We start from the raw sequence: 27,853 nt of genomic DNA, 5'->3' as shown, positions 1-27,853 counted from the left end.
ACACACACACACACACACACACACACACACACACACACACAATAATGTTTAAAAAACAAACGTGTTACTTCATCTTCCCTATTACAAAAAAGACAGAGGAGCTGGTCAGTGGTGGCACATGCCTTTAATTCCAATACTTGGGAGGCAGAGGCAGGTGGATCTCTGTGAGTTTGAGACCAGCCTGGTCTACAAGAGCTAGTTCCAGGACAGGCTCCAAAGCTACAGAGGAACCCTGTGTAGTGGCATTTCAACTGTATTTTAATAAATAAAGACTGCCTGAAGATCTGAGAGTAAAACAGTCCCACTGGTCAGCCTTACAGTCCAGGTTATGGTAACACACACCTTTAATCCCAGTAGCCACACTAGTTGCCGTAGAAACTGGGCACTGCATGCCTTTAATGATTTTAGTGCGCTTCTTTAATCCCAGCCCTAGAGAGGATTATAAAATGGGAGGAAACAGCTCTCCGCACAGTCTCCTTCTGAGATTCCTGGAGGCAGGATCGCCATTTCAGACTAGATCAAGATAAAAGCCCGTGACTGGCTGTTTTGTTTTTTGGATCTTCAGGTTCACCCCAATTTCTGACCCTGAGTTTTTATTAATCGTGCTTCAACACTGCCTCAAAAAATAAAACAACAACAACAACAATAAAAAAAGAACAAAAAAGACAGAGGGCCTGAAAAGGCTATAAATGATACAGATACACAGCTAAATACACAGGTAGGCTTTTAAGATCTTTTAAAATAACATTATTTATTATGTGTATGGGGTGGGGTATGTATGTGTGCCGTGACAAAAGTCGAGGTCAGAAGACAGCTCTTCAGGATTTGCTTCTCCTATGTGAGTCCCAGAGATGAAACTCAGGTCCTTAGTGGCAGCAAACATCTTTATCTGCTGAGCCAGCTTTTACAAACCTCAAAGTGAGGTTTTTTGTTTTTTTATTGTTTTGTTTTTTGTTTTGAGATGGGGTCTTGCTATGTACCTGTCTGGCTTGCTATTTGCTTTATGTGGCCTATGCTGGCCTCAAACTCATGGTAACCTTCCTGCTTGAACCTCCTGGTGCTTGGTTTACAGGAACTCTTACCATACCCAGTCTTCCAGAGATTGAATTAATTATTAAATTTTTAACAAATGGTCCAAATTGAGCCCTTTTCCCAAAAACTGTTTCTGTCCATATTCCAGAGGAATTAGGAGCACCCAGAGTTTATTGACACATAAACTTCCCCCAAAGATATTACTAGAAACTGAACCTAGAGACTTATACATGCTGAAGACATGCTCTATCCCCGCATTTGACTGTGACTTTAAGTGGTGCTGAGCTGTGAGTCTAGTGAGGGCCAGAATGTAATGCCCCCAGAACCAGGAACAGCCCTTACTCTGCGCCAAACCCAGATCCCCACACCTGCTTATGATCCACCTAGTGCTCCCACTCAGTGGATAGAGTCGCCATTTCGTAGAAGGCGGGCGGGCAGCTCACGCGATTTGTTTAGAAATGGGTCACTGTTTTCTAGGCACAAACTCTACCACTGGCCACATTACCTGCCCCTCAAGCCGCTTGGCTCTCTGCATTGCTTAGGAGTGGTCTGGTTCTCGGGTGGTCTGTCTCCACGTGGATGTCAGGCCTGCATGGCACTAAAATGACAGGATGAAGGGATGTGAGATCATGCCATTACACGGGCAAACTTTGTTTAATTTTTACTCAGGTTGCCATATTTTTGTGTTTGTGGAAATGCTTATTTCCTGCTCTTTCTACTTAAGGACAGACATAAACCCTCATAAATATTTTGGTACATTTGAGCTTGTGTTCCAGCACACCTGTGTACTCTCACCTTGAAGTAGGACAGGTGTAGGACAGGCCTGGATGGGGACCTAAGGCCTGTGTTCCTGCCCTGCTGCCTCAGTCCTCAAAGCCAACTTCTCCACAACACTTGCTCTTCATTTTTAAAAGTAAAATTCCAAGTGGCCCTAAGGATGATGAGTTTGAGACACACAGGTTGGTTCTGAAAATCTCCCTGGCTTCTATGGGAGATGCCTCTACTGGGCAGGTATCGACAAGGTGCCAGGAGGATTCTTGCTTTGTACTCAGGGTAACTTGTCCCTATGTCCTGGCTCCTCAATGAGCCTTTGTCCCTCTGCAGCCTGTTAGTTTTGGCTCCAATAGCCTCTGGATCAAGCCCAGATCCCAGGACAAGCCAACAGAAATGACTCTTTGAAGACAAAAAGTTGGAGTACTGGAGGAGAGACAAGGTGGAACATTATCCTTCGACTCACTCCTTAGGCAGAGTTTAATAACCACATTTGCCCATCTGGGTTTGTGACAGAATTGACTCATTCACAAGTTTCTGTCTCTGTGTGTGGCTAAATGCCTTCTGTGATTAACTAGAAGGCCTATAAGGTAGGCTGTGCCTGAACTTTTATCCTTGTTCTAAAAAAAATAATGCATTCCTATGTTTTTTGTTAACTTTATTTTTTTAAAACAATTGTTTCTCATTTACATACCTATCCCAGTTCCCACTCCCTCCCCTCCTCCCATTCCTCCCACATTCCCCCTACCCCAGCCCCCCATCCACCACTCAGAGAGGATAAGGCTTCCCAAGAGGAGTCAACAAAGTCTGACACATCACTTTCAGGCAGGACTGAGGTCCTTCCCGATATATCTAGGCTGTGCAAGATATTCCTCCAAAAAAAAAAAAAAGGGCTCCAAAATGCCAATTCAAGCACTAGGGATAAACCCTGGTCTCTCTGCCAGTGGCCACACAGACTACCAAGCCACACAACTGTCACCCACATTCAGAGGGCTTAGTTTGGTCCTATGCAGGTTCCCCTGCTATCAATCCAGAGATAGTGAGGTCTCACTAGCTCAGGCCAGCTCTTTCTGTGGGTTTCCTCACTATGGTCACGACCCTTTGCTCATGTTATCACTCCTCACTTTCTTGAACTAGACTCTGGGAGCTCAGTTCAGTGCTTAGCTGTGGATCTCTGCATCTGCTTCCATCAGTTGCTGGATGACGGTCCTATGACAATTAAGGTAGTCATCAATATGATTACAGGGGAAGGCCAGTTCAGGCACCCTCTCCATTAGTGCTTAGGGTCTGAGCTGGAGTCATTCTTGTGGACTCCTGAGAATTTCCTTAGTGCAAGGTTTCTTGCTCATTCCTATATTTAATTAATTAATTTTTACCCTCTCCCTTTGTATGTATATGGAGACTTAGAGAAATGGCTCAGTGGTTAAGACTGTTTGCTGCTCTTACAGAGGACCTGATCTCTTCTAGCAGATCTGAGTTCAGTTCTCAACACCCACTAGAGGCAGCTCCAGGGAATCTGACTCCCTCTTCTATCTATTCTTCTAGCCTTTGCAGGCACCTTGTGTGTGTGCACATGTGTGTGTGCGTGTGTGTGCGCATGCTTGCCCACGCACATACACATTCACAGGCATACACATAAATAAATCTTAAAAACAAAAACAAATGGAGCCACAGTGTAGTTCACTGAAATTGCACCTGCATAAGGTCCTAAGTCAATACCCAGCATGGTTTTAAAAAAAATAGGAAGCTATACTACAATTCATTGCTGGTTTTGTTTTCATTTAACAATGTCCCTTATAGATTTTTGCCTATCAGCATTATATGTCAACATACTTATGTTTTTTAGATTACCTTAGAATGTTCAACTATGTACATATACTTGTATTTTAATTAATCTCTTTTATTGAACATATATTTCATTCCCAGCCTCTTCCTACAGTTTAATATCCCTTTATTTATGGCTTTGTGCTCATGGTTAAATGGATTTGCAGAATTAATTCCTGCAGGGGAGATTTTGGCTTAAAGGAGTGTACATATAAAATATAAATAGACAGTTGTCAGCTTTAAAAAGACTCCGTTGTTTTTGCCCATAATTACCCTCAATGGCAGCTCAATAATTAGACCCCTCTTCCCTGTCCTGGACTGGTCTGGAAAGGCTGTTAGCTAGGATTTATCTTGGTACAGGTTTTCCAGGGATTTGAAAGGACATGGTGGAAGAAAATTCATCTCATGGTGGCTAGGGTACAGAGAGACAGAAAGAGACTGGGGGCAGGGTATTTCTGGGATGTTTCTCCAGACCACTTTCCTTCATCTCGGCCAGTGACTCTCAACCTGTGTGTCCTGACCCCTTTGGAGGTCGAACCACCCTTTCACCCTAGGGGGTCCCCTAAGACCATTAGGAAATATAGCTACTTACATTATGATTCATATCAGTAGCACAATTACAGTTATGAAATAGCAATGAAATAATTTTATGTGTGGGGTCACTACAGCATGAGGAACTGTATTGGAAGATCACAGCATTAGGAAGGCTGAGAACACTGGTCTGGGAATTCCTCATTTTAAAATTTTATGTGTATGGATGTTTTGTGTGCAGGTACATCTATGTACATGTGTGCCTGGTGCCTTTGAAGGCCAGAGAAGGCATCAGACCCCATGGAACTGGAGTTACAAATGATTGTGAGCCAACATGTGCGTGCTGGGAACCACAACAAGTGTTCTTAACCTCTGAACCATCTCTCCAGCCTCCTAGACACCTAGACATTACCTCTTAATTTTTTTTTTATTTTTATTTTTTTGGTTTTTCAAGGCAGGATTTCTCTGTGTAGCTTTGGAGCCTGTTTTGGAACTCGCTCTGTAGACCAGGAGGCCTCATATTCACAGAGATCTGCTGCCTCTGCCTCCTGAGTGCTGGTATTAAAGGCGTGTGCCACCACCGCCCGACTCTCCCTCTTAATTTTTATCAACTCCAAACAGTGCCATCAGATTCTAACTACTTATCAATGGATTAATCCAGTTATTGAGAGAGTCCTCAAGATCCAGTCACTTGCCCCAAAGCCCCAGCTCTGACCATGCTACATTGGGCAGCAGGACTTCAACACTTGAGTCTTCTGAGGAGACACCTCGTAGCTTTGTCTGTTTCTGGCAGCACTGTTACAGCATCTCAAAGCTATTGAGATATCCATTTATTAGCAGGTGAATGGATAAACAGAATGCAGTCTGGCATATGTTGTGTGGCTTTTCCTGGGAGATGTAAACAAACATTTATCACCCTAGATAGGATACTCATGACATAGCAGAAAGTGTGATTCTACTCACATGTGTGTTGTGAAGCCTATGAATTTAACTGGGGATACACAGAGGCCCACCTAAGCTTACAGTTCAGAGGGTTAGTCCAGTTAAATGTTTTCCTTTATAAGAGTTGCTGTGGCCATAGTGTCTCACAGCATTAGAAACCCTAACTAAGCCGGATGGTGGTGGTGTACCCTCTTAGGGTAACAGGCAGAATAGGCAAATAACTCATTCCTGGGGCTGAGTCAAGTATCAAATTCTGCAGGACTTTTCCTCTGGAAGCGCCCAGCTTCTCCAGAGCAGTATTGGTGAAGCCTGCCCATTGATTTTCAGGAAAATAGGAAAAGATGGGAACTGGAAATCTCATATTGAGTATTCAGACTTGTACTTAATCCTGCAGGCTTCAAAGAAAAAAAAACCAGTGAATAAATAAAATGAGCTACCAGATGATGGTTAAAGTATTCCCTTCATTGCTAGTCACACTGGGAGTGGATTGTAAGCTAGTTATCAGCTGGTTGGTTGGTTGGTTGGTTGGTTGGTTAGTTGTTTGGTTGGTTAGTTGGTTGTGTGTTTTTTGTCCAGCAGGGTGAGTATGGGCAGGAAAGGAGAGGTCAAACTTGATCATCTCCGCCTGGTTTCTTTTATGATGGTGATGCCCACTCCAGTGAGTGAGGCAGGGTTGGGGTGTTTTACCAGTGGGTAGTCCTCCTGGAAACATCAGGAAGAGTAAAGTAATGAAATTTGGTTGAACAGATGAATGGACCCAGAACTATAATTGGTAGCCTGTATTCCCTCTGCTTGCTTCCTTTTTGGAGAGAAGGCTTGAGCAAGAATCAGTGTCTAATTCTACCTCGGCAAGCAGAATCCATGACCCACTCCCACCCTCCCTGTTTTCTTGATTATTTAGTGCCTTCTTTTTGAGGCATGCACTTTAATTTTCATTCTAAAGCAGTCTCTTGCCAGACCTTTGAAGAATTCATGGTTTGCTAGTTCTGTACAGCAGAAGTTTAAGACTGGCCTTTGTTGTCCTGTGAACTTCTTTTGTGTCAGGAACCCTCCTTCTAGGAAGGGGCACGGCAGAGTGTATGAAGAAAGCACCTCCATGTCTGCACTGGGCCAGCAGTCCCAAGATGAGTCAGAGCTAGACCAGGCCTTTTCATAGGTTGGGGGCGGGGCTAAGTACCTGGTGCGAGTTCCTTGGAATCACGGCTGTGACACGAGGACAAAGTTCAGAAGTATGGGCTAGAAGAAGCTTCCAGATACTAGGGAGAGGATCTTATTTATTTTCTTTTGTATTTCTGATTATGTTTTTGAGGAAGGCTTATGCTTGGACTATCTGAAAGATATAGGTGAGCGTGGGAAACAGAAGTCTAATCGGAGAGACTTCTGGGTGCCCTGCTTTTGGTGTTCTCTCAGGGGTGACTGACCTGCAGCTGCCTCATGGAGTCTTTTAAAGCAGCTTTTCCTAGTTTTGTGGGAAACGAGACTTGTGGTATGAGAAGGACTCTTGTATAGAAAGCTCCTCTTCCTTATGTGAGGTGCCAAAGAGCTCAGTAGGAAAGAAACTGACAGAAATTTATAGTACTTCTACCACTGGGCTATAGTCCCCTACTTTCTTCACCTTTTGTAACCTTCGATATTGTGTAGCTATGTGGACCAGGCAGGTTTTTGACTAGTTTCTTTATGTGTCTATACCGCCATCTGCTGGGTGTAGAGATATTACAGAAATTTTCAGTGATGGTAGACATTTAGAAATTGTGTGTTCCTGCTGAAGTTTTACTGTATTTGCCATAAGTATCTTGAACAAGAGAAATGTCTCAGTAAACAGTGGGGAAGAACCAAGAAACCCTCACGCTGTTTATAGTTCAATATCTTTCTCTATATATCTTCTACTCCCATCATGATACCTCTTTGAAGGTGCTATGTAGTCTGATGGAAAAGAGGCTGTCATAGCAGTGGGCCCTCTTTTTCTTAGGTACACAGGAGAGGTTAGATTGGCATAGGTCAGCTCAGTGGTTGGCATAGGTCAACTCAGTGATTAACTCCGCACGGATATTGACAAGGCCCTAGCATCTGTTTCTTCCTGGGTCCATGGTTCCATCCAGCTCTTTTGCAAATGTCTCTGAAGTAGTTAGTACTCAGTCAGATTCTGGTACTGCTGAGCACATGGCACAAGCCTGGAATCCTAGGCTTCACCAGGAAGGAGTTTCAGATAGAGCAAAGGAGTTTTTAGTTTAGTTTAATTTAGTTTAGCTCCTTAATTTCTTTGCGTAATAGAACTGCATGCCAGCCAGGCCAGGAATTGCTGGAGGACCTTGCACAGGCTGGGAAGGAGGATTACTTTGTTGAGCTAATAACTCTTGTCCTCTGCCTGCAGTCTTGTCTGCACTGGCCCCACAAGGATCTTCCATCTCTGCCTAGGTCCATTTGTGTTATGAGCCAGCGGGAACAGCACTGCACTTCTTTTTCTTGGCCTTAGCTTAGGTTTTAGCCCTTGCATTGGTCTTCTTTCACACAGGACCTGAGATGGCATGGGCCTGTTCCTCACCTGCATCCTTCCTCAGTCCGTAGGTCTTTACTCACAGAGTAGGTATTTAACACTTGTTGGCTGAGTAAATGGAAAGCCCATGGCTCTGTAGCTGCTTCCATGTATAGTAGGGCCCCCTTCCTCGGGTGTCCTGTTTTCCTAAGACTGAAGTAAGCACAAAGAGTCTTCCTCTTTTACATGCATCCCCATGTTTACATGTGCAGACACACCCTCATCCAAATATTCTTAAAAATACTGTGGAGGAAGTATGTTATTGTGATTTTTACCCAGCAAACAGAAGCACTAGAACACCTCTTTGCCAACATAGATGTGCAGCAATGGGCCAGAGGCAGTGAAAGCTCCAGACCTGTAAGGCCCAGCTATGGCCTTAACGTCACAGATGGAGCTGATCAGTTCCAGAGGGTGGGTTAAATATGCCTTTGGAGTGGCGGCTGGAAGAAGAGGAAGCAGAGAGACGCTTCAGAAGCACCTGACCCTTTGGGAGGGACTGCTGTCATTGTGTCTCCCACATACTAAGAAAATTGTGCTCCCTGGATAGTGGTGGTGCACACCCTTAATCCCAGCACTTAGGAGGCAGAGGCAGGCAGACCTCTGAGGCCAACCTGGTTTACAGAGTGAGTTTCAGAACAGCCAGGACTACACAGAGAAACCCTGTCTCGAAAAACAAACAAAAAAAAAAAAAGAAGAAGAAGAAGAAAAGAAGGAAAAGGAGAAAGAAAGAGGATGTGCTGTGACCTTTTCTAGGAATGGGTCACAGTTCTCTTTTCTTTTTATCAAAAGTATTTATTTTTAACGTATATTATGTGTATATTTGTAAATGCATTGTATGTCTGGTCTGTGGAAGCCAGAGAGAGGCCATCCAATCCCCTGAAACTGGAGTAACAAGCTGTTGTAAGCCACCACGTGGGTCCTGTAAACTTAACACTGGTCCTCTGCAGGAACAGCAGCTATTACTCTTTCGTGGCTGAGCTATCTTTGAGCTCCAGGGACACAGCTTTCATCTGACATTATCCAAAGCCTGAGCCCTGAAGGTGTGGTAGAAAGCAATGAAAAGTTCTGCCAGGCGTTCAGCAGGAAGCTTTCCTTGTATATTAAGCTTCCAAGTTTACTTAATGTCTTGCTCAGACCCCTCTTTAAATACTTGAGCTTCCATAACTGGGCACATCTCTGCTACTCATGTGTTCTTTCTGAGTAAGTTTGAAGAAGGAACAGGGCTGTGACCTGCCATCAGAGAGATGCTCCTCGACACCCATATGAAGTAAAAATAGTGCCTTACTGTCTCAAGCCCTCAGAAGGAGCTGCCTCAGAGAGGCCAGCGCTGGCCCAAAGCAGATGGTGTTAAAGCAGTGTCTGAAGGGGGACCTGGGCCATAGGAAGAGTTCTTTAAAGGGGAAGGCACATGTGTGTCAGACACAGAGCAAAGAGGGGTGGACATCTCAAGACTGGTCTCAAAGCCCCTATTAGTGCTATCTTTAATTGTAAGAGTATGCCTCAAAATTCTTCTAGGATTAGTTACTGGGGAGATGACTCAGTGGTTAAGAGCACATGATGCTCTTTCAGAAGACCCAAGTTGAGTTCCCAGCACTCATATCAGGAAGCTCACAGCAACCTATAACTACAGTTCCAGAAGATCTAAAGCCCTCTTCTGGCCTCCGTGGGTACCCACACATAATTCTCTCTGTCTCTCACACACACAAATTTAAAAATAAATTTAAAAAAGCTCTGTATGGTAAATTGAAAGCACTCACAGACCAGGCTAATAACCGGCAACATGAGCTCTCTGGTGGCACAGCCATCATAGCGGTTCAGTTTCCCAGGTGCTGAACCAGCAGCTACCTCCGAGCAGCTGAGAAGAATCACTTCAGATGGCTTGAGATGGGCCAGTGGTGACTGAGAACAAAAGAAGTGGGCCAAGACCTGGTAAAGAGTGCCTGGTTTCCATAGTCAATTGATGTTAGTCTAGGCTGTCTTTGAATTCACAGTCCTCTGCCTCTATCTCCTGAGTATTGGGATTAAAGATGTATGCCAACACACCTACTAATGTGCCTTTTAAATGTTTAATTATGAGAAACTTTAAGGGTAAGCAAGAGCCCAAAGTATCCACGTCTGATCACCCATTGCAGCATGTCCTGTAAGCCTCTCCCCGTACGCTCTAAGGAAATCCTGGAGTGACTGTGTTGGTCAGGCTTCTCCTGTAATGGATCAACCAAGGGTTCTTGAGTCTGGAATGATTGGGTCTCACTTTTACTTCTGAAGACCTACTGACTCTCCCCTCTTTGTCTTGCTTTCCAGTGGGAAATTAGTGTCTCCAAAGTGGAAAAACTTCAAGGGCCTGAAGCTCCAGTGGCGGGACAAGATCCGGCTCAACAACGCCATCTGGCGGGCATGGTACATGCAGTGTAAGTGTGTTGCCAGCCTGGCAGCGGATGTGCTATGCCACAAGGGCCTCAATTCTGTGGGATCAGAGCTCTGCATCTTGGAGGCCTGAGTACCTCGGATCTATAGCCTGCTCTTAAAAGATGTTTGCAGCAAAATATTTCCTTAGCAGTCTGTGATAGGAAACCAAGTGATAATAGATCCCAGGAACCAGGACATTCACCAGCCATCAGGCAGAGTCAGCCGACAGAGCCCAGAGTCTGGAGGAACAGACATGTGAGACCCTGACCATAGTGTGTAGTGCATGTGGGGTTCTTTTCAGGAGAGTTGGGAGAATGTAGCCAAAAGGTGACACCTGAAGAGCCAAAGAGCAGCTTCTGCTTCTAGCAGGTTAAGAATGCCACTGTAGAGCCCTTATTCCTGGCCTACCTTGAGGATGGGAGGATGTGGGTTTGAGGAGCGGGCTGGACTTTCCTACTCACTAGCTGCCTTGTATGGACGAGCAGCTTCATTTCTTAGATATTACTGACATCCTTTGCCTTGGGCCTGCATGCTTTCAGTTCTCAGAGCTCTGCATTTCTCCAGTGTGTAGTAGTTTGGGTAGAGCTCCTTCAGCAGTCTTGGTGTAGTTACAACGTCTCTCTTCTCCCCAACCAGACTTGGAGAAACGCAAGAATCCTGTGTGCCACTTTGTCACTCCGCTAGATGGCTCTGTTGATGTCGACGAGCACCGCCGGCCAGAGGTACTTACCCAGCAAGTGGCTGAGCAGAGGGTGTGGGAAAGGAAGCCTGTCTTCATTTCTCGAGAAACAACCCACCAAAGGACCAAATTCTACAGGAGAAACCGCAGGGAATAGAGGAGCCTGTGCTAGTAGTTGACATGACCTTGAGAAGGAGCAGTGGCCTCCAGAAGATTCTATCTTAGACAGACTGACCTTATAGGGCTTCATTCTCTGTTTTCTTCTGAGGGTTACTCAGGGAAAGCTGACTGTGTAGCAAAAGAAGACACATACTCATGCTCTGGGTCATCCCTAGTACCACAAGCAAAACCACCTCTCCAGAAATGTCAGAGAGAACTCAGTGTCCTTCAGCTCTCACTGCAGGTGCAGCCAGCTTGGGCAGTACTCTCCTAGCATGCACCAAGCCCTGACTGCCATCTCCAGTACCACATAAACTGAGCGTGGTGTCAGAAGCCTGCAATTCCAGCATGTGAGAGGTAGAGGCAGGGGAATCAGAATTTTAAGGTCATTCTTGATATACAGGGAGTTTGAGGCCAGCCTGATCTACATGAGACCCTATCTTTGTGGGGGATGACAAACAAACAAAAAAAAAACTTAAGATAGGGGATGAAAAGAGGTTGAAGAAAAAGTGGCTATATATATATATATATATATATATATATATATATATATATATATATATGTATGTATGTATGTATTTTTTTTTTATTATTTTGGTACTAAGGATAGAATCCAGGGCCTCTTACATGCCAGGCAAGTGTTTAACCATTGAGATATACCTCCTGCACCAAAAAACTAATTAAAAAATTTTTAATTAGATTTATTTATTTGTGTGTGTGTGTGTGTCACAGCATTTGTGTAGAGGTCAGAGGACAACTTCTGAGAGTCCTTACTTTTCATCATGTGAATCCCAAGGATTGAATTCAGGTCATCAGCCTTGACAGCAGGTGCCTTTACCCACTGAACCATCTCACCAGCCCTGATTTTCACTCTCTGAGAGCATGGCAGAGAGGGGTATTGGTGGGCCATGTGTGAGTTTCCTTAGCATCCTCAGGCAAGGAGGAATGCTCTCTGCCTCCTCTGAGTGCTGTGTGATTACCCTGTACCCAGTGTAGAGTCACCCTTGGTGTCGTGGGTGTTGAAGCAAAGATACATTTTTAGCCTGAGTTCAAGTTGTAGCTCAGAAGAGAAGAGGTGTGCCAGTAATTGAAGCCTTCTGACCAGGAGAACCTTCTGAGGCCACTTTAGTAATGGGTACTGGGTGGTCATGGGCTGAGATCTGATCATCATCCAAGACCTGATTTTCATTTTGGCCTCTCGGTTATAGGCCATCACCACAGAGGGCAAATACTGGAAAAGTCGCATTGAGATTGTGATCCGGGAATATCACAAGTGGAGAACCTACTTCAAGAAAAGGGTAGATATTGGCAAGGACTCTCAAAAGAACATGTTCTGGAAGCTCTGGGGGCAGGGTTGGGGCTGGGTAGGCAGGAGGTGGAACTGTATTCAGAATGTAGTCTGAGGCCCTAGACTCCACAGCTACCCCACAGTCACGAAGCATGGTGTGGGAATATTGTACTCAACACCAAACAGTGACTATGGTTTCCTCAGCCATGAATAGGGTTATTTTCTTCTTTGGGCCCACATTCAGGGGATGATGGCCAATAGAATCCCATTCCCAACTCGCTTTCCATATAGTTCACTCACATGTAAGAAGGGGAAGTTGGGGCGTTCCAGGGTTCTTGGTGGCTGCCTCATCTTGCTCCCTTTGCCCACAGCTACAACAACACAAGGATGAGGACCTCTCTAGTCTGGCCCAGGTAAGTGAGCTTGAGAGCCCTGCATCTTGTCAGGATGCAGCAGTGACTTCTGTGCCCCAAGAGAGTCCTGTAGTAGAAGGCCAGACTCGGGACAGCTCCTTCTCACGTGGAGGTCCTGCAGGTGGCCAAGAAAACAGGCACACTCTCTGCCTTTGCCTCTTAGGAAGCATGCCCCTTTCATGCATGCCAGGACTGAGGATAATAAGTCCAACTGCTTTGAGTCTTTTTCCCCTGTTGGCTAGGATGATGACATGCTCTATTGGCATAAACATGGAGATGGCTGGAAAACTCCAGTCCCCATGGAGGAGGACTCACTGCTGGACACAGATATGCTCATGTCAGAATTCAGTGACACCCTCTTCTCCACACTTTCTTCACACCAACCGGTGGCCTGGCCCAACCCACGGGAAATAGGTAACTAGTCTCTGTCCTTGGACAACTGGATTCCTTTTCTGTGAAGATTCCTCTAGGCCAGTCTTTAATCAGGGCACCTCTGAGCTGTTGCTTGGCACTTATTTAGACTACGCAAGGGAAAAAGAAGGATTGCCCAAGCGCCTTGTCTGGGGTCCTGTGCAGTTGCATGGGAAGAGACTAGAGATGGAGCCTTACAGGGGTGACTACTGTTGTTGTAGTGCAGGAAGTGACACCCCACCTGGAGACCATCAGTCTTGTAGGTCCTCAGGGCAGAGCCACAGAAGGACAATGAGAGCAGGGCCGGAGGGCTGTGGGGTGTAGAGTGGGTGTGCCTGGCTTCATGGTGATCCCAGTACTGCCTGTCTTTTCTGTCTATCTAAGAATGTAGAAATCTCAGGCAACTTCCTACAGTTCTTAGAAGGTTCCAGAACTAATTGTTTGTTTTCCTTTGACCTTATTTGAGGTAAAAATCATTCCCTTCTCTAACTTGTAATTCTTGCAGCACATTTGGGAAATGCAGACATGATCCAGCCAGGCCTGATCCCTTTGCAACCCAACCTGGACTTCATGGACACCTTTGAGCCTTTCCAGGGTGAGAGTAGCTCTTGCCCCTCCCATATCAGACTGGTGCCCCTTTTGTAGAGAGGACAGTTGAAAAGGGTGTAAAGGAAAGGCTTGGAATTTCTCAAAACTGAATTTTTTTTTCTGATAGTAACTGCAAAGCCTGGAAAAGCTTTCTGAGACATTTGAAAGGAGTTGGCATTCTCAGAGAGGGTGTTAGTGTTTTATTCCTGCTGGGAGCATCACCTAGGCCTTGACTGTGGGCAGTTCTTTATGTGGACAGCAGAGGGCGCTATGACACAGCCACTTCCCAGTAAAGTTTGGTCAGCTCCTTGAGGTCTGCCGTTCTCCAGGCCCGAAACACTTGGTATTCCAAATGGTTCAACCAGAATCGTCTGTCTATAGAAAGAATTATCTTTAGGAGGGGTAGGGTGGGAGTCAGGCCCCTGTTTATGTGTCATAATTCCAGAAAATGGTAAGCTCACGGACTTAAAGACTCCCATGTTCTTTTTCAGATCTCTTCTCTTCCAGCCGATCCATTTTTGGCTCCATGCTGCCTACACCTCCGTCAATACCTGCCCCAGATCCCAGCAGCCCACCTTCTCAGGTAGAGGAAGCTGGGGGAGCAGGCAGGCAGGCATGGCAGATACAGGGCTATCATCCGACTTTACCGCCAGAGCTAGGGTAATGCTGTGACCATAAATTGACAACACGCTGGGACCATTGCTGGATCCAGTACTGAATGCATGTGAATATGCAAAGAAATTATGGAACCCTCTTTGAAAGCATCCTTAGCTTCCCACAAGGTGGGAGACTATACCAACAAAGTCATTTTCCTAAGACCCCACGTAATCTTTGTCCAGCCAGCTCTTTTCTTTATTTCCTTCTCTCTCTCTCTCTCTCTCTCTCTCTCTCTCTCTCTCTCTCTCTCACACACACACACACACACACACACACACACACACACACACACACACACCTTCATTGGTGTTTTGCTTGCATGTATGCCTATGTGAAGATGTCAGGTCCCTGGAACTAGAGTTACAGTTGTGAGCTGCCATGTGGGTTCTGGGAATTGAACCTGGGTCCTCTTGAAGACTAACTAATGTTTTTTAACCCTTGAACCATCTCTCCAGTCTCCAGCCAGCTCTTTTCCAAGACAAGATTAGTTATAGAAGAAAAAGCATGGATCACTAATACAAATATATTGTGTAAACTGAAGGGTGATGGTGCACACCTTTAATCCCAGCACTTGGGAGGCAGAGGCAGGTGGATCTCTGTGAGTTCAAGGCCAGCCTGGTTTACAGAGTTCCAGGACACCCAAAGCCACACACAGAGAAACCCTGTCTTGAAAACAACAACAATAAAAAAGTATATGGTTTTTATTTTTATGTAGCAATTAATTAAAGATAATTACAGGTGTTAGGGCTACAGAGCTGAGCAAGGCATAGTTCTCTGCCCTGGGGAGCTCTCAAGTTGGTGATGTATTCAGTTAGTCATCCGGTAATCTGGCACCTTCCCCACCCAGCTCAGATAATCATTTCTTCTGTAGAGACTTGAGATCTGCACAGGTGATTCCTCATGGCTTTTCTACTCAGGAAGAGCTAGCCTGACTGGAAGTTGATACTTGAAGCTGTCCTGGGGGGAACCCCTGAGCAGCTGTGGTCTAGGCTGCTTCTACTGTGTAACAGAAGATGGCAGAGACTGAGGGCAGACCTTGACCAGACTCTGGAAACCAGATATCCCTAGGCTTCCGTCCTAATGGAAACAAGACCCCTGCTGACGCCCAGGGAACACAGATCCGTTTCTCCAGCAGATCAATGTGTTGGGCATGAGAGATAGCACTTTTGTCCCTTGGTCCCTTCATCTCCATGTCCACAGTTAGTCTCTGTGTTATGTAGTGCTAAACGGTGAGAGCTAATTATCCAATTGTATCTTTGTTTCTTCGTGTTTCTTTCTTCCTCAGGGGAACATCTTGCCAAATACAGCTCTTCCCACTGTGAGCCTGCCCAGTAGCCTCATTGAATCTTCTGCAGCCCCCTCCCTGAATCCCTCCGACGGGCAGGGTTGTGAACACACCTCCCAGACTGTGGATCCATTTATTCAACCTGCAGACTTTGGTCCCTCTGAGCCACCACTGAGTGTCCCACAGCCCTTCCTCCCTGTCTTAACTATGACCTTACTTTCCCCTGGCCCTGCCCCAGCACCTGTCCCAGCTGCATTGCCCTTAGTCTCCCCTCCTGCCTCTACTCTGAGCCCTTCAACTCCACCAGCTTTCCTGCAGCCTCAGAAGTTTGCTGGAGTCAGCAAATCAACCCCTGTAATTACCCACACAGCCTCTACTACTCTTACCCATGATGCTTCTGCTACCACCTTCAGCCAGAGCCAGGGTCTTGTTATCACAGCACACCACCCAGCCCCCTCTTCATCTCCTTGTGGTCTGGCACTGTCACCTGTACCCCAGCCACCAGTTGTGGGAGCTCCCCAGCCTCATTTAACTTTTATACACCCCAAGCCTGTGTCCTTGACTGGAGTGAGACCCAAGCAACCCCCCAAAATAGTGCCTGCTCCCAAACCTGAGCCTGTGTCCTTGGTATTAAAGAATGCCTGCATTGCTCCAGGTGAGTTGGATTAGGGTTATAGCCTGCCAAGGAGTCATGTTTTCCTTCCTCAAAGGCTTTATGTTTGTGACACCTCCCTCCACATTTAAATGGAACAGAGAAATATGGTAGTTCATATGTGCGCTCTCTCTTTCTATTCTATATGTTTAAACATTAGTCTAGTGTTATCTGGGTGTCGTGACAAGTGCCTGTAAACCCAACATTTGAGAGGTTGAGGCAAGAACATTTTGGACTTGAGGCCAGTCTGAGTTACATAGTAAGTCCCAGGCCAGCCAAGGCTATATAATGAGACCTTATTTAAAGAAACTAAAATTGGGCTGGTAAGGTGGCTCAGTAAGAAAAGACATTTGCTGCTAAGCCTGACAACCTGAGTCTGATCTCCAGGATCCACATGGTGGAAGGTGAGAATCAGTTTCCATAAGTGTTCTCTGGCTTCCACACACGTGCTATGACACTTGCATACCTGCACACATATACACATCACACCAAATGAATAAAATATAATTTAAAATTTAAAGGAAATAAAAATAAGAATTAGACTTGAAAATGTGGTTTGAGAATACATGGTCATGGGCATCTATCTCTTTTTAGGGGATATAGTAGGACTCAAGTAAAAGGTACAAGAATAATTCAGATGCCTTGATGCCTTGGTTTCCCTGGCCGTCTGCAGCTCAGCAGTTTTGTTAGTAGTAGCTAGGTCTCTATAGGATCAGACCCTCACTTTCAGCTCTCTTCCTCCCTACAGCTGCCTTCTCAGGCCAACCTCAAAAGGTGATCATGACATCAGCCCCTCTGAAGAGAGAAGGGATTCTGGCATCTACTGTGTCCCCATCCAATGTGGTCATTGCTTCTGCTGCTATCACCAGGGTAAGGAGATCTAGCCTAGGAGGCCTCTAGCGTCCTCACTCTAGAGTGGCTTTCAAACAATGTAACTGCTCTGCAGCAGTAGTACATGACCTCCCCCATGGGTCTCCACAGGCTTCTGGAGTCACAGAGTTCCTCAGCCACAGTACAAGTAGCCAGCCTACCCCTGTCTCTCGGCTCTTCTCTCCAAGTACAGTACAAGACTCTCTGGTGAAGGGCGAGCAGGTCCCACTGCATGGGGGTAGTCCCCAGGTCCCTGCCACAGGCTCTAGTAAGTATTTTCCTGAGTGGGGTGCTTTGGGCTTTATGGAGGAAATAAGCAGCTTGTTCCTGATGGGGAGGCCATTCACAGGCTCCATAATCAAGCCTGGCCTACAGAACCACAGTCTGCACAGGCTGGGGAAATGCTAACTGGGCATCAGAGTAGTGTAGCCATACCAGCAGAGCAGGCACAAGGGGCGGCAGTTGTGTCCCAGCAGGGGTAGCTAGCACATTCAGGAAACCACGCTCAGAAGGCCTGGCTCAGAGCTGCCAGTCCCATCCAGAAAGGGACTGAAGATTCTTGTCAGCAATCTGGAAAACTTGAGCCTGGGACTGCTGTAGCTGTGAACCAGCAGCAGGCTCATCCCCGCACCACCTCTCCTGGTTTCTAAACCACTGCAGATCTGTGGTCATCTTCATATCATACAGCTCGGGGCAGTCAGGACAGGACTGGTTTTGCCTGGTGACTTGGAGACTCAGAAGTAGGGACTAGAGGTCCTGCGACATCAGTATTGGGTTCCTTCTGGTGCCATACTGGGAAAGGAACTAGAATATCTATGCACATCCCAGGCAGACAGTCTGCCACTGTGCTGTACCTTAATGCCTTCTCTTTGCTGAAACCATGGTTGCATCTGAGCATCTTACCTGGGAAGACATGATACAGAGGGGTTTCCAACTGAGAGGGGTGGACTTGTCCAAGGGCACATTTTGAAGAATGGGCCTCTTCAGTCTGGAAAGATACAGACTCAAGAGACAGGAGTTAAGTGTCTCAGATTATCCAGGAAAGGGAACTGCAGAATGCAACCGCAGAATGTGCACTGAAGCGAAACCTGCTCATCTAGGAGAAAATAAATTAACTGACAGCATTTATTAGAATAAAGTGAAGTGGATCTAGGAAATGGCTTCCAGGGACATGAGCCCAAGTGGGTCACAGTAGTACTCTGGTATATTCCGCGTGGGTCAAAAAGTGGTCGTACTTTTTATTTAACATTTTCAGAGTGCGTGAGAGAAAGAGTAAGGAAATATCCATGTAAAATTTAAAGCACAGAAATAAAGCAGACTCCAGTGCGCTGAGCACATGGGTTAAGAGCCTTACAAACCTCTAAGGGCCCTGGGCTACCTTGAGGTGGCATTTTAAGGATTGGGTTAGCAGTTCAGTTCCTCCTCTGAGCAATTGCAGATACCTAGATGGGGTAGCATTCATGCCATATCCCACATCTAACTTGCCTGCCTCATGGGTTGCTTTGGAACCAAGAAATCCCCTTTGGGATATGGGCAAGAGTTTCTTCAATATTTTCTCTAGGGTAGCCATAGAAGGACTTCCAAGCCTAAGGGCCTGCAGGGAGTCCCTCTGGTTGATGAGGACTGCCGTGGGGACAGGACAGTGAACCCTCACTTCTTATTTTTTCAGTTCCCTTCCCAAGTGTTTTCCTCTTAAGAGAATTTTTCCCCTCTCAGGCCGTGACTGCCCCAACTCAGGACAAGCCTCTCCATGCCCATCAGAACAAAGTCCCAGTCCTCAGTCTCCCCAGAACAACTGCTCAGGGAAATCTACAGACCCCAAAAATGTGGCTGCATTAAAGGTACTGCTTATTTCTCTTGAGCCTTGGTTGCCTTGGTAGGATGGGGCGGAAGAAAACATCAGGAAAGGAGAGCCATAGATCTAGCTGGTGTTGCAAACTCAGAACCACTAAGATTAAATTAACTCTGACCATTTCCCATCCTACCACAAGCCCACGATGATTAGGGCCTATTCAGAGCTCTGGGTGGGCATTCTGGGCCCAAGAACCAATAGCAAGTTCTTATGACATGGTAGGGGTGCATGCAACCTTGGCCACACCAGTTGCAGGGAGGAAGCAGGATTGTAGGCACTAGGTTGTAGAGAAGCAGTCAGTCTGGCTGCCAGGGGCCAGAGCACATACTGCTTTCTAGCCCATGAGTCCTGCCCGCTCCCTGATGACTCCTCTTAGAGCTTTTTAGCCATTTGCCTCTCCTTCTGCATAGTTTTCTGGCCTGGCTCGTCATGTGCCCCGAGACACTAGTCTTTCTCTAGCCTCTCAGCATTATGTTGTGCAGTAAGGAGGAACAAGGCCTGGCCTATGTCTCAGTGACCAGTTGATTCTCCAATAGAACCGGCAGAAGCACATCTCAGCTGAACAGAAAAGGCGTTTCAATATCAGGATGGGCTTTAACACCCTGAACAGTTTGATCTCCAATAATTCCAAGCAGGTAAGTTGCTTGAGAGTGTCCTGGTGGTGTGATAGGGCATCTTTCCTGTGTGCCACTGGCCAGCTAAGTGCTGCTCCCCTGAGCCACCTGTCCTCCACAGACTAGCCATGCCACCACACTGCAGAAGACCATGGAGTACATCACCAAGCTGCAGCAGGAGCGGATGCAGATGCAAGAGGAGGCCCGGAGGCTTCGGGAAGAAATTGAGGAGCTCAACACCACCATCATGTGAGGTTCCATTCGAGTGCTCCACCCCATGCATTTCCGTGTCTCAAAAGCAGAGGGGACCCTTTGTGGCCTTTGCTACCTGTATTGCAGCAGTTTAGCTTCTTGTCCTCCTCCCACAGGCCTCTGCCTGTATCTGGCTGTGTCCTTCCTGTCTGGTTCCCCAGGGTCATCCTCTACAGTCACCTACCCCAAAGCATCCCCTGACTACTGTTGTTTCAGCTCCTGCCAACAGCTGCTACCTGCCACAGGAGTCCCTGTCAACTGCCGCCAGTCTGACCACATGAAAGACATGTTTGATGAATATGTGAAAAGTAGGATCCTGCAGAATTGGAAATTCTGGATTGTATCCTTGGGTTTTCCTTGCTCTTCCCTTCCCCAGGCAACACACTGAAACAGTGGGCAGTGTTCTCGGGCACCCCTTGGAGAAAGAATCTCACAGTTGTCAGAGTTCAGGATTAGCAATGCTAGTCTCATCTATCTATCTAGCTCAGGGAGAGAAGACTCTGGACCGGCCCTCGGGGCTAGAGAGACCACATCCAAGAGGCTTTGCAGGAAGGGGCAGGGAGGTAGATGGCCTGCTTTACTCTCCAAACTTTGGCAAACAAAAGCAGCTTGATAACTGAAGAGACAGCAAGGTGAGAAGGAGGAGACCCTTCTGACAGCCAGTGACAGAGAGGGTAAGCCCTACCTGCTGTGACATTGGAAAGAAACCAGGGCTTACTGAGTTACTGAGAGACCAGACCCTCATGCGGTGGCGTGGTTTGTTTCTTCTTCTCTTCTTATTTGTGGGGGTTTTTAATTATTATTTTTTTATTTATGTGTGAGTGTGTGTGTGCGAGTGTGTGAATTGAGTGCAAGTACCTGCAGAGTCCAGAGAGGGAACTGATCCATTGGAGCTGGAGTCATAGGCTGTTGTGAGCCTTGACACAATCCCTGGAACTGACCTGCAGAGTCCAGAGAGGGAATTGATCCATTGGAGCTGGAGTCATAGGCTGTTGTGAGCCTTGACACAATCCCTGGGAACTGACCTGGAGTCCTTTGCAAGAGCAATATATGCTCTTACCTGCCAAACCGTATAGTTCTTTGTTTTGTTTTTTGAGAGAAGAGTCTTTGGTGCCCAGGGTGGTCTTGAACTCCTGAGCTCAAACAATCCTCCTGCCCCAGCTCTCCAAGTAGCTATAGGTAGGGTTTGAAGCCTGTTCCCTCAGATTTTTCTCTGCCTTTGTGTCCCCTGGTCTTGAGTACCACAATAAAGCATGTCCACCCAGGTGCCAGGACCTGTCTTCTGGCCAAGGCTGCTCTGATCTCAGCCTTCGAGGTGGCAGCATTGCTTTACAGGATGGTTGTTGCCCATCTGTTTCCCAACAGCTCTGTTCTGAACATGGTCCGCTTATGCGACAGGTCACCTACAACATAGGACAGTCCCTGCAAACACAGTTGTATGGAAAGAAGGAAAGCGTGGCGAAGGTAGTGTGTGTGTGTGTCCTGCACTTCAGAAGCTAAGTTTGTTTCTATTTTGTTTGCTTGTTTGTTTTTGAGACTGTCTCACTTATAGTGCAGGCTGGTCTAGGACTTGCTTTGCAGTACAGTATCCTCTTCCTCTTAAGTGTGCCACCATGCCTGTGTATTTGTATTACTTTCATTCGTATTGAGAATGAGACTCAAGGCTTCACATACACTGTCTAGGTCAGGACTCTATCAGGGAGCCTAAGAGCCTGACTTGAGATGGCTGACAGCACGCCTCTTCCCCAGCTTGCTTTGCTGTCTTATTCTGCCATAAGTAGAGCCTGGTCCAATGTGGAATGTGTCAGAAGTGCTTCAGTGAAATGCTACATTCCTCATTTTTAGGCTAAGGTGGGTACTGTAGACATCATAATTCAAGAAAAACATTTCTATCTCTACTGGGCCCATCCTGTAATCCTTTGGGAGCTTGCAGGCTGTGCACAACACAAATGTCAGGCTCCAGCTTCAGACAGACACTTTGCTTTTGAGTGTTGTGTGCCTCTCATGTTCCTGTCGTGTCTCCTCTCTTTCCACACAACTGTCTCCTGTAACTGGCTAACCTATGGTCTCATGTTCACCTCATTGTTTACCCCTATAACAGGCCAAAGAAACTGTCTTCTGTCTCTTCAAAGGTCAGTCATAGTAAGAGCAAACCATTGAATCTCATGGTGGGCACACCTTGCCTGGCAGTAACTGACCTGGCCCTTCCTCTCTCTGGTCAGTTTTCTGTAGGTAATTATTTGTCATTTCTGAGGGAGGTCAGCAGGTAAGCCTTCTTTATCTGTGTCTCCTTAGCCCTCCCCAGTGCTCACCTTTTCCTTAACACAGTCCTGTAGTTCAGCATGATCATCCAGCCACTGTTCGAGTCTTTCAAGGGAATGGTGTCTACCAGCAGCTTGGACGAGTTTCACCGGACAGCGCTTTCCTGGCTGGACCAGCACTGTTCTTTGCCTGTCCTCAGGCCAAGTGAGTCTGGAATACTGGAGTTTGATACTTCATGCTGGTTCAGAAGGGAGAGGAACCCTTATGTGGGCAGTGCTAGAAAATTAAACTCTACTGCACAAAGCCAGGCCAGCCAGGCCAGAGGCATGAGGACAACACTGAAGGGACCCTAGAACCAGAAAAGCTCTAGGACCAGCCTGGGTCCCTGCTCCTCTCAGCAGGCCTGCAGTCAGTCACATCCAACCTACATTTATTGAATATTTGTTATTTGCCAGACTCTGTTTTAGGTAAATTTTGTGCTTTCTTACTTAATTTCTTATTTAGTTTTAAAACTACAACCATATATTAAAGTTACAGAAGTTCAGTATTAGAGCAAGAACAACACTCTGGCGGCAGGGGCAGTTGCTCCTGCTCCACAGGCAGGGTGTGAGAGTGGGTCTCAGAATGGACCCTGTCATTCTCCCCATAGTTGAACTCTGCTTGGGAATCACTAAATAGGGTTGCATGTGTGAAGTTTGCATCCTGTCATTCTGAGTCTTGTGCCCAGGCTAATTACTGCCTCCTCTCTCTTGCAGTGGTGCTGAGTACCCTCCGGCAGCTGAGCACCACCACCTCCATCCTGACAGACCCATCCCAGCTGCCAGAGCAGGCATCAGAGGCTGTTTCCAGGATTGGCAAGAGATTGGGGGAATCCTAAGATTAGTTGGCATGTGGCTGCATGAGATGCCTGAAGACCCCCCTGTACCCTCCCTGATGCACAGCCTCAGGGCTGCCCTTGACTCCTGGGGCTCACTGCACCTATCAGGACGATGCTGTGCTCAGGTCTGAAACAGGCTGGGGCCTGCCCACAGCAGATCCCATCTTGGGAACCTAGCTGTGCCCTCTCACTCAGTGACTCAATCACAGTCTCCCCTGCGTTTGGGGGGCCCAGACAAAGGGAAACATCAGCTGTTCTGCTCCTGCCCCCCTGGTGGCCTACTAGGGTCCAGGGCTAGCAAGTGCAAGACAAGAAACAAAGCCTAGTCCTGCAGGTGGGATCGCCCAGGTCCTCAGGACTCCTTTCTTGAGACTTAGAGACTTGGCCCCGCCACATCATTATCCACTTGTGCTCCTCTGGCAACCCTGCACACTTTCTTCCTCTCCATCTCCTGGGGGGCAGCATCTGACCCTCTGGGCTACCTCTCTGACCTCTGCAAAAAGGAATGTGCCTCCTCCCTGGTGTATCCTATTGAAGGGGAAATCTCTACCAACCCCTGAGCACACGCAGAGAGTAATGGGTATGGAGGCCAATTGGACAGGACAGCGGCGCATGCAGTGCACTCGAAGACCCTCCAAGCAGTGTCATATCTATTATGTCTCAGTCCTACCTGGCATCACGGTCACCATGACGTTCCCAACATTGCCAGGGACTGGCCTGGAGCCTTGGCCTTGCTCCCAGCTGAGGCCTTCTGTGCCTGTTTCCCCCCGCTTGTGCTCTGCCGTTATGGAGGAGGCAAGTACACTCCAGGGACTGTCATCTTGGGTTCTAGCGTTCGAAAGGTCACACTCCATGATGCTGCTGTCATCCTGGTCATTTTATCTGAGGTTTAGCTGGGAGCTCCAAACCAGGACGGTTCTCAGACCAAAGATGTCATCCTACTAAACAAGTCTGACCAACCTTGTGTGAGGAGGAAGAAACAGCGGACAGGCAGGATGCCGAGGAGTCAGCCGGTGAAGCTGTCTCCAGGCTAGATGGTAAAGAGCTTGCTCAGATTTGAACCAGTGAAGGTTGGAGGGTGACGTGTGTCTGAAGGTTCAAGTGCCCTAGTGTGCGTGTTACAGTTGGTAGAGACAGGGAAAGGTTGGGGGAGAGGGCACTTGACCCTCATCCTTCTCCTTGCTGCCTCTGAGATGCCGCCTGCAGTGAGGTACTCTCTCCAGCTCTCAGGGAGCCCAGTCAAGGGCACCTCCGGGAAGAATGTGCTTTTTTCTCCTGCTGTGACACCTAGAGCAGGCAGCAGGCTTTCTTTTGAACTCTGTCCTCGCCCCTCCTCACCATGCTGCCTGTGAAGAGGGGACCACGTGAAGAGGGGAGCCCAGCAGTCCCCTGAAGTTCTGATTCATCGGAAGCTCCTGCTGATGCCTGAGGCCTGCCCTGGACTAAATTGGTGGAGAACAAAGAAAGGGTCGGGGCTGCTGGCTGTGCCACTGTTGATGCTATGAGCCCCTGACCACGTGCTTGCTCCGTTGTCTAATTTCTGTCCTGTTTGGGAATAGCATGGTGGCCCTCCTCAGCCGACCCCAAAAAGCATGTTTACAGGTTGGAGGATGAGCACAAGGCACGTGGGCTGAGCCTTGGAGTTTCCACCAAGCACCCCATCCTTTCCCAAAAATAAGGTGAAATCATTCTTCAGAAGATGCAGGCCACTGTGATAGAAGGAAAAACTAAACCGCTGCTGTGAGGGCCTCGAGAAGCCCAGCCCTTCCTCCTCCCATGCCACGTGACATGGGCCACACCATGGACTCCAGGTTCTCTCTGCCCTTGCTGGGGAGTAACCTTGTGTTTAAAACTCTGTGGGTATAAGATTGGCCTTTTGCTTCTCTTGCCTACCTCTCCACCATTTTGCTGAGTTAATCTCATCCTGTTTCATCAGACATTTAAGGCTGTTAGATTGTGTAAAACTGGGATGAGAGAGGAGAGTGAGTGTGTGTGTGCGCACGCGCGTGCATACATGCTTGTGTGTCTCTGTGTGTGTGTGTGTGTGTGTGTGCACATGCGTGCATATATGCCTGTGTGTGTGTGTCCTGGTAGACTTTATTAGGTGCATTTTTTTTTTTTTTAGTGACTCCATTTTCCTTTTCTTGGTGCTCACTTAGACCGTGGCTATGAGGTCATGATGCTTTAAAGTCTCCAGGAATGATTCTACTTAGAGATTTTCTTGTTTTGAAATCTTGCCTGATGAACCCAGCCAATCAGAGGGTCCTAGCTTTGACTTCTGTCCTGGACACCAAGGCCCCTGTGCTTGGGGTCTCCCTGGGTGCTGGCCACACTTTTGGACCGAGGCTTGTTTACAGTTCTTTCACTCCCATTCCTGTCCCCACTCGCTTGGTAGAAACTTCAGAATGTTGCCGCTTTGGAGACTAAGAATATCGGCCTAAAAGGATAACCCACAAAGCCACCTGGGAAATCTCTGCGAGGGTTTCTGTGAAATCTTCACAAGCCATCAGCGCATGTTCTGTCTGTTCTTTCACTATGAGTGGATCCTGCAGAGGCAGGGTAGCTCTGGCTAAAGGGCTTCCTCAAAGTTAGCAGAAGGTTATGCACCACTTGTCACCCTCGGGAGAGGCTAGCCATGCTGCGGTGGCTTCGCAAGCACAAAGGAAACACTGCAGCTTCACAACTTGGTGTTGATATACTGGGTCTTGCTGGAAGTGATCAGCTAGCACGGATTCTCATGTGACCCAACCATGAACCCTGGATGTTGTCAGTGTGCTCAGGACCTGTTACCTCCCAATAGTCCCCCCGCCCCGCTCCCCCTGCCCAACATACATACTTTAGAGATCTGTCCTCAGATCTATGCCCTGGTGAAGAGTGACATCCCTGTAGATTCCTAGAGGACATGGCATCCGTTTGCTGGTATAGTCCAGTGGCAGATGGCACTGTGACTGCCTGCTGGACCACCTGGCCTCGGCTCAGCCTCGCCTCCATTCACTTACTCTTGTCTTCCTTCTACACTGTCAGAGATCCCTTTCTGTTCATTTTTTTTGGCGGGGGGGATTTTTCGAGACAGGGTTTCTCTGTAGCTTTGAAGCCTGTCCTGGAACTAGCTCTTGTAGACCAGGCTGGCCTCGAACTCACAGAGATCCTCCTGCCTCTGCCTCCCGAGTGCTGGGATTAAAGGCGTGCGCCACCACTGCTCTGCTCCCTTTCTGTTCCTTCTAACCTGGCTCCTCACGGCTCTCAGTCCTACTACCTGAGGCGTTCTGAGAGACCCTGGGTGTGTGCTGGCAAGGTGTGTGGTCAGTGAAACAGGAATAGTCACCTGGAGTGCCAGTGTTGCCAAGAAGTGCAACTTTGAGCTCAGTCCCTTGATGCTTTGTAGTGTTTCAGAGGACCTGTTTCTGGGTCTGCGCATGTCTGGAAGGAAAGGGAAAGTTAGGTTGCAGTGGCAGAGCATGAAGCTCAGGCATGTGTGAAGTATGTTCCTCCAGCACGCACCTTGCCTAGGATCTACTTAACAGGTTTTGAGATTTTTGTTGTTTGTTTTTTGGTTTTCCAGGGAGGATTTCTCTGTGTAGCTTTGGAGCCTGTCCTGAAACTCACTCTGTAGACCAGACTGGCCTTGAATTCACAGAGATCCACCTGCCTCTGCCTCTTTAAACTGCTGGGTTTAAAGGCGTGTGCCCCCCCCTGCCCGGCTAGGTGTTGTGATCTTAAGACCCATGGGCAGCTGGTGGGAAACACCAGCAGTGTGAGAGAAGCCTTAGGAAACAGCCCTCACCCTGTGCCTCTTCAGATGTGGGCGAGAACAGGTCGGCTACCAGCTTTCTGAGGAACGGCCTCCCTGTTCACTAGATAGGTCTGACTGCTGTCAGAGCTTGCCAGACTCAACCTTCTGGGAAGAAAAGGGAACTTTCCATAATGAATGATAACGTGTGTGTGCACGCGCGCTTGCTCAAGCCTGTGTGTGTGTGCATGTGTGCTTACTTTGTGGAATTTTATTTTTGTGAGATTCCTTTCCAGTTATTTAGCAGAATTCACCTATATCTTTCTGCCAGTTTTGGTTCCACAATTATAACCCTGGGCATAGTGAATTTGGAATTCCTTTGGGATTTCTGATCTGGCATTCTCAAGAACTGAGACTGCAGAAGGGAGGGAGACACTGACATTTCCTAGTTTACATCCTGCAGGTTAAAAGGTCTCATGGCCTCAACTAGTCTGTGTCTCTCCTAGGGGAATCCAGTATCCCACCCCAGGTACCTGGTCACCTGGGTCTTCACCTGTAAAGGGAGAGCAAGCTTGTTTGCCTGCTCTGTAATGCCCCAGCTGAAGCAGCATGTTCTCCTTCAAGTCCTTGAGATTTCAGCTTCTGTGCACAGGCTGAGTGTCTGTCGTGTGCTTTGGTGATGGTGTAGGGCTCCTTTGAGGAGGCAGCTACTCCTGGGTTAGGGTGGGCTTCACTTAAACCAGAGATCCTTGGGACTGCTCTCCTGAGCTGGTCCTCTTGATGCCCTGCTGTTGACAGGCACGTTTCCACCAGCTGTACCCAACACTACAATGCAGTTTTAAAATTATATTTGCATCTAAGACAATAAATAAACTTATTTTTTTTGGAAAGCTTCTGTGTGACTTTGAATGCTGCCCATCGAGCAGTGGGAGGGATGAAATAAGGAGATCGGAGCCGTGTGATGTCCTGGCTGACTGGCTCTCTGCAACCAGGAGTGGAGGTATATGGAGTGATTCTGGAGGTGTGTCCATGAAGATGGTAGTCCTAGAAGCCTGCATGCAGAGAGAACTGGTGACGGACACTGGACATGCTGGGTGCTACCTACAAGCTCTCACACCGATGGTCTGGTAACTCATGGAGCTCTATGCCCATAATGTACATTACTGTTAACATGGCCTACACTTTAGAAGGGTCCCAGTAGCTTCCTTTGCTAACTGTTGACCCA

The 27,853-nt window shown here is 47.4% G+C and overlaps 1 protein-coding gene across 1 annotated transcript in view; it reads left to right on the top strand.

Annotated features, from left to right (window-relative positions):
• Mlxip (MLX interacting protein) overlaps window positions 1–27,521 on the top strand; it is a 66,102-nt gene extending 38,581 nt beyond the window's left edge. The window contains exons 2-17 of the mRNA XM_075979351.1: window positions 9,935–10,041; window positions 10,676–10,761; window positions 12,086–12,175; window positions 12,537–12,578; window positions 12,821–12,992; window positions 13,495–13,584; window positions 14,069–14,160; window positions 15,520–16,174; window positions 16,920–17,041; window positions 17,153–17,309; window positions 18,758–18,882; window positions 19,430–19,528; window positions 19,629–19,756; window positions 19,976–20,099; window positions 22,096–22,225; window positions 22,777–27,521. Of these exons, the coding sequence (XP_075835466.1) occupies window positions 9,935–10,041; window positions 10,676–10,761; window positions 12,086–12,175; window positions 12,537–12,578; window positions 12,821–12,992; window positions 13,495–13,584; window positions 14,069–14,160; window positions 15,520–16,174; window positions 16,920–17,041; window positions 17,153–17,309; window positions 18,758–18,882; window positions 19,430–19,528; window positions 19,629–19,756; window positions 19,976–20,099; window positions 22,096–22,225; window positions 22,777–22,898 (2,341 nt within the window). The 3' untranslated portion in view covers window positions 22,899–27,521. The remainder of the gene's footprint in view (window positions 1–9,934; window positions 10,042–10,675; window positions 10,762–12,085; window positions 12,176–12,536; window positions 12,579–12,820; window positions 12,993–13,494; window positions 13,585–14,068; window positions 14,161–15,519; window positions 16,175–16,919; window positions 17,042–17,152; window positions 17,310–18,757; window positions 18,883–19,429; window positions 19,529–19,628; window positions 19,757–19,975; window positions 20,100–22,095; window positions 22,226–22,776) is intronic.
• The last annotated feature ends 332 nt before the right edge of the window (window positions 27,522–27,853 follow it).

This window comes from Microtus pennsylvanicus, chromosome 1 (genome assembly GCF_037038515.1).
Source record: "Microtus pennsylvanicus isolate mMicPen1 chromosome 1, mMicPen1.hap1, whole genome shotgun sequence".
NCBI classification, from domain to species: Eukaryota; Metazoa; Chordata; class Mammalia; order Rodentia; family Cricetidae; genus Microtus; species Microtus pennsylvanicus.
This window is presented reverse-complemented; position numbering and strand designations above follow the sequence as displayed.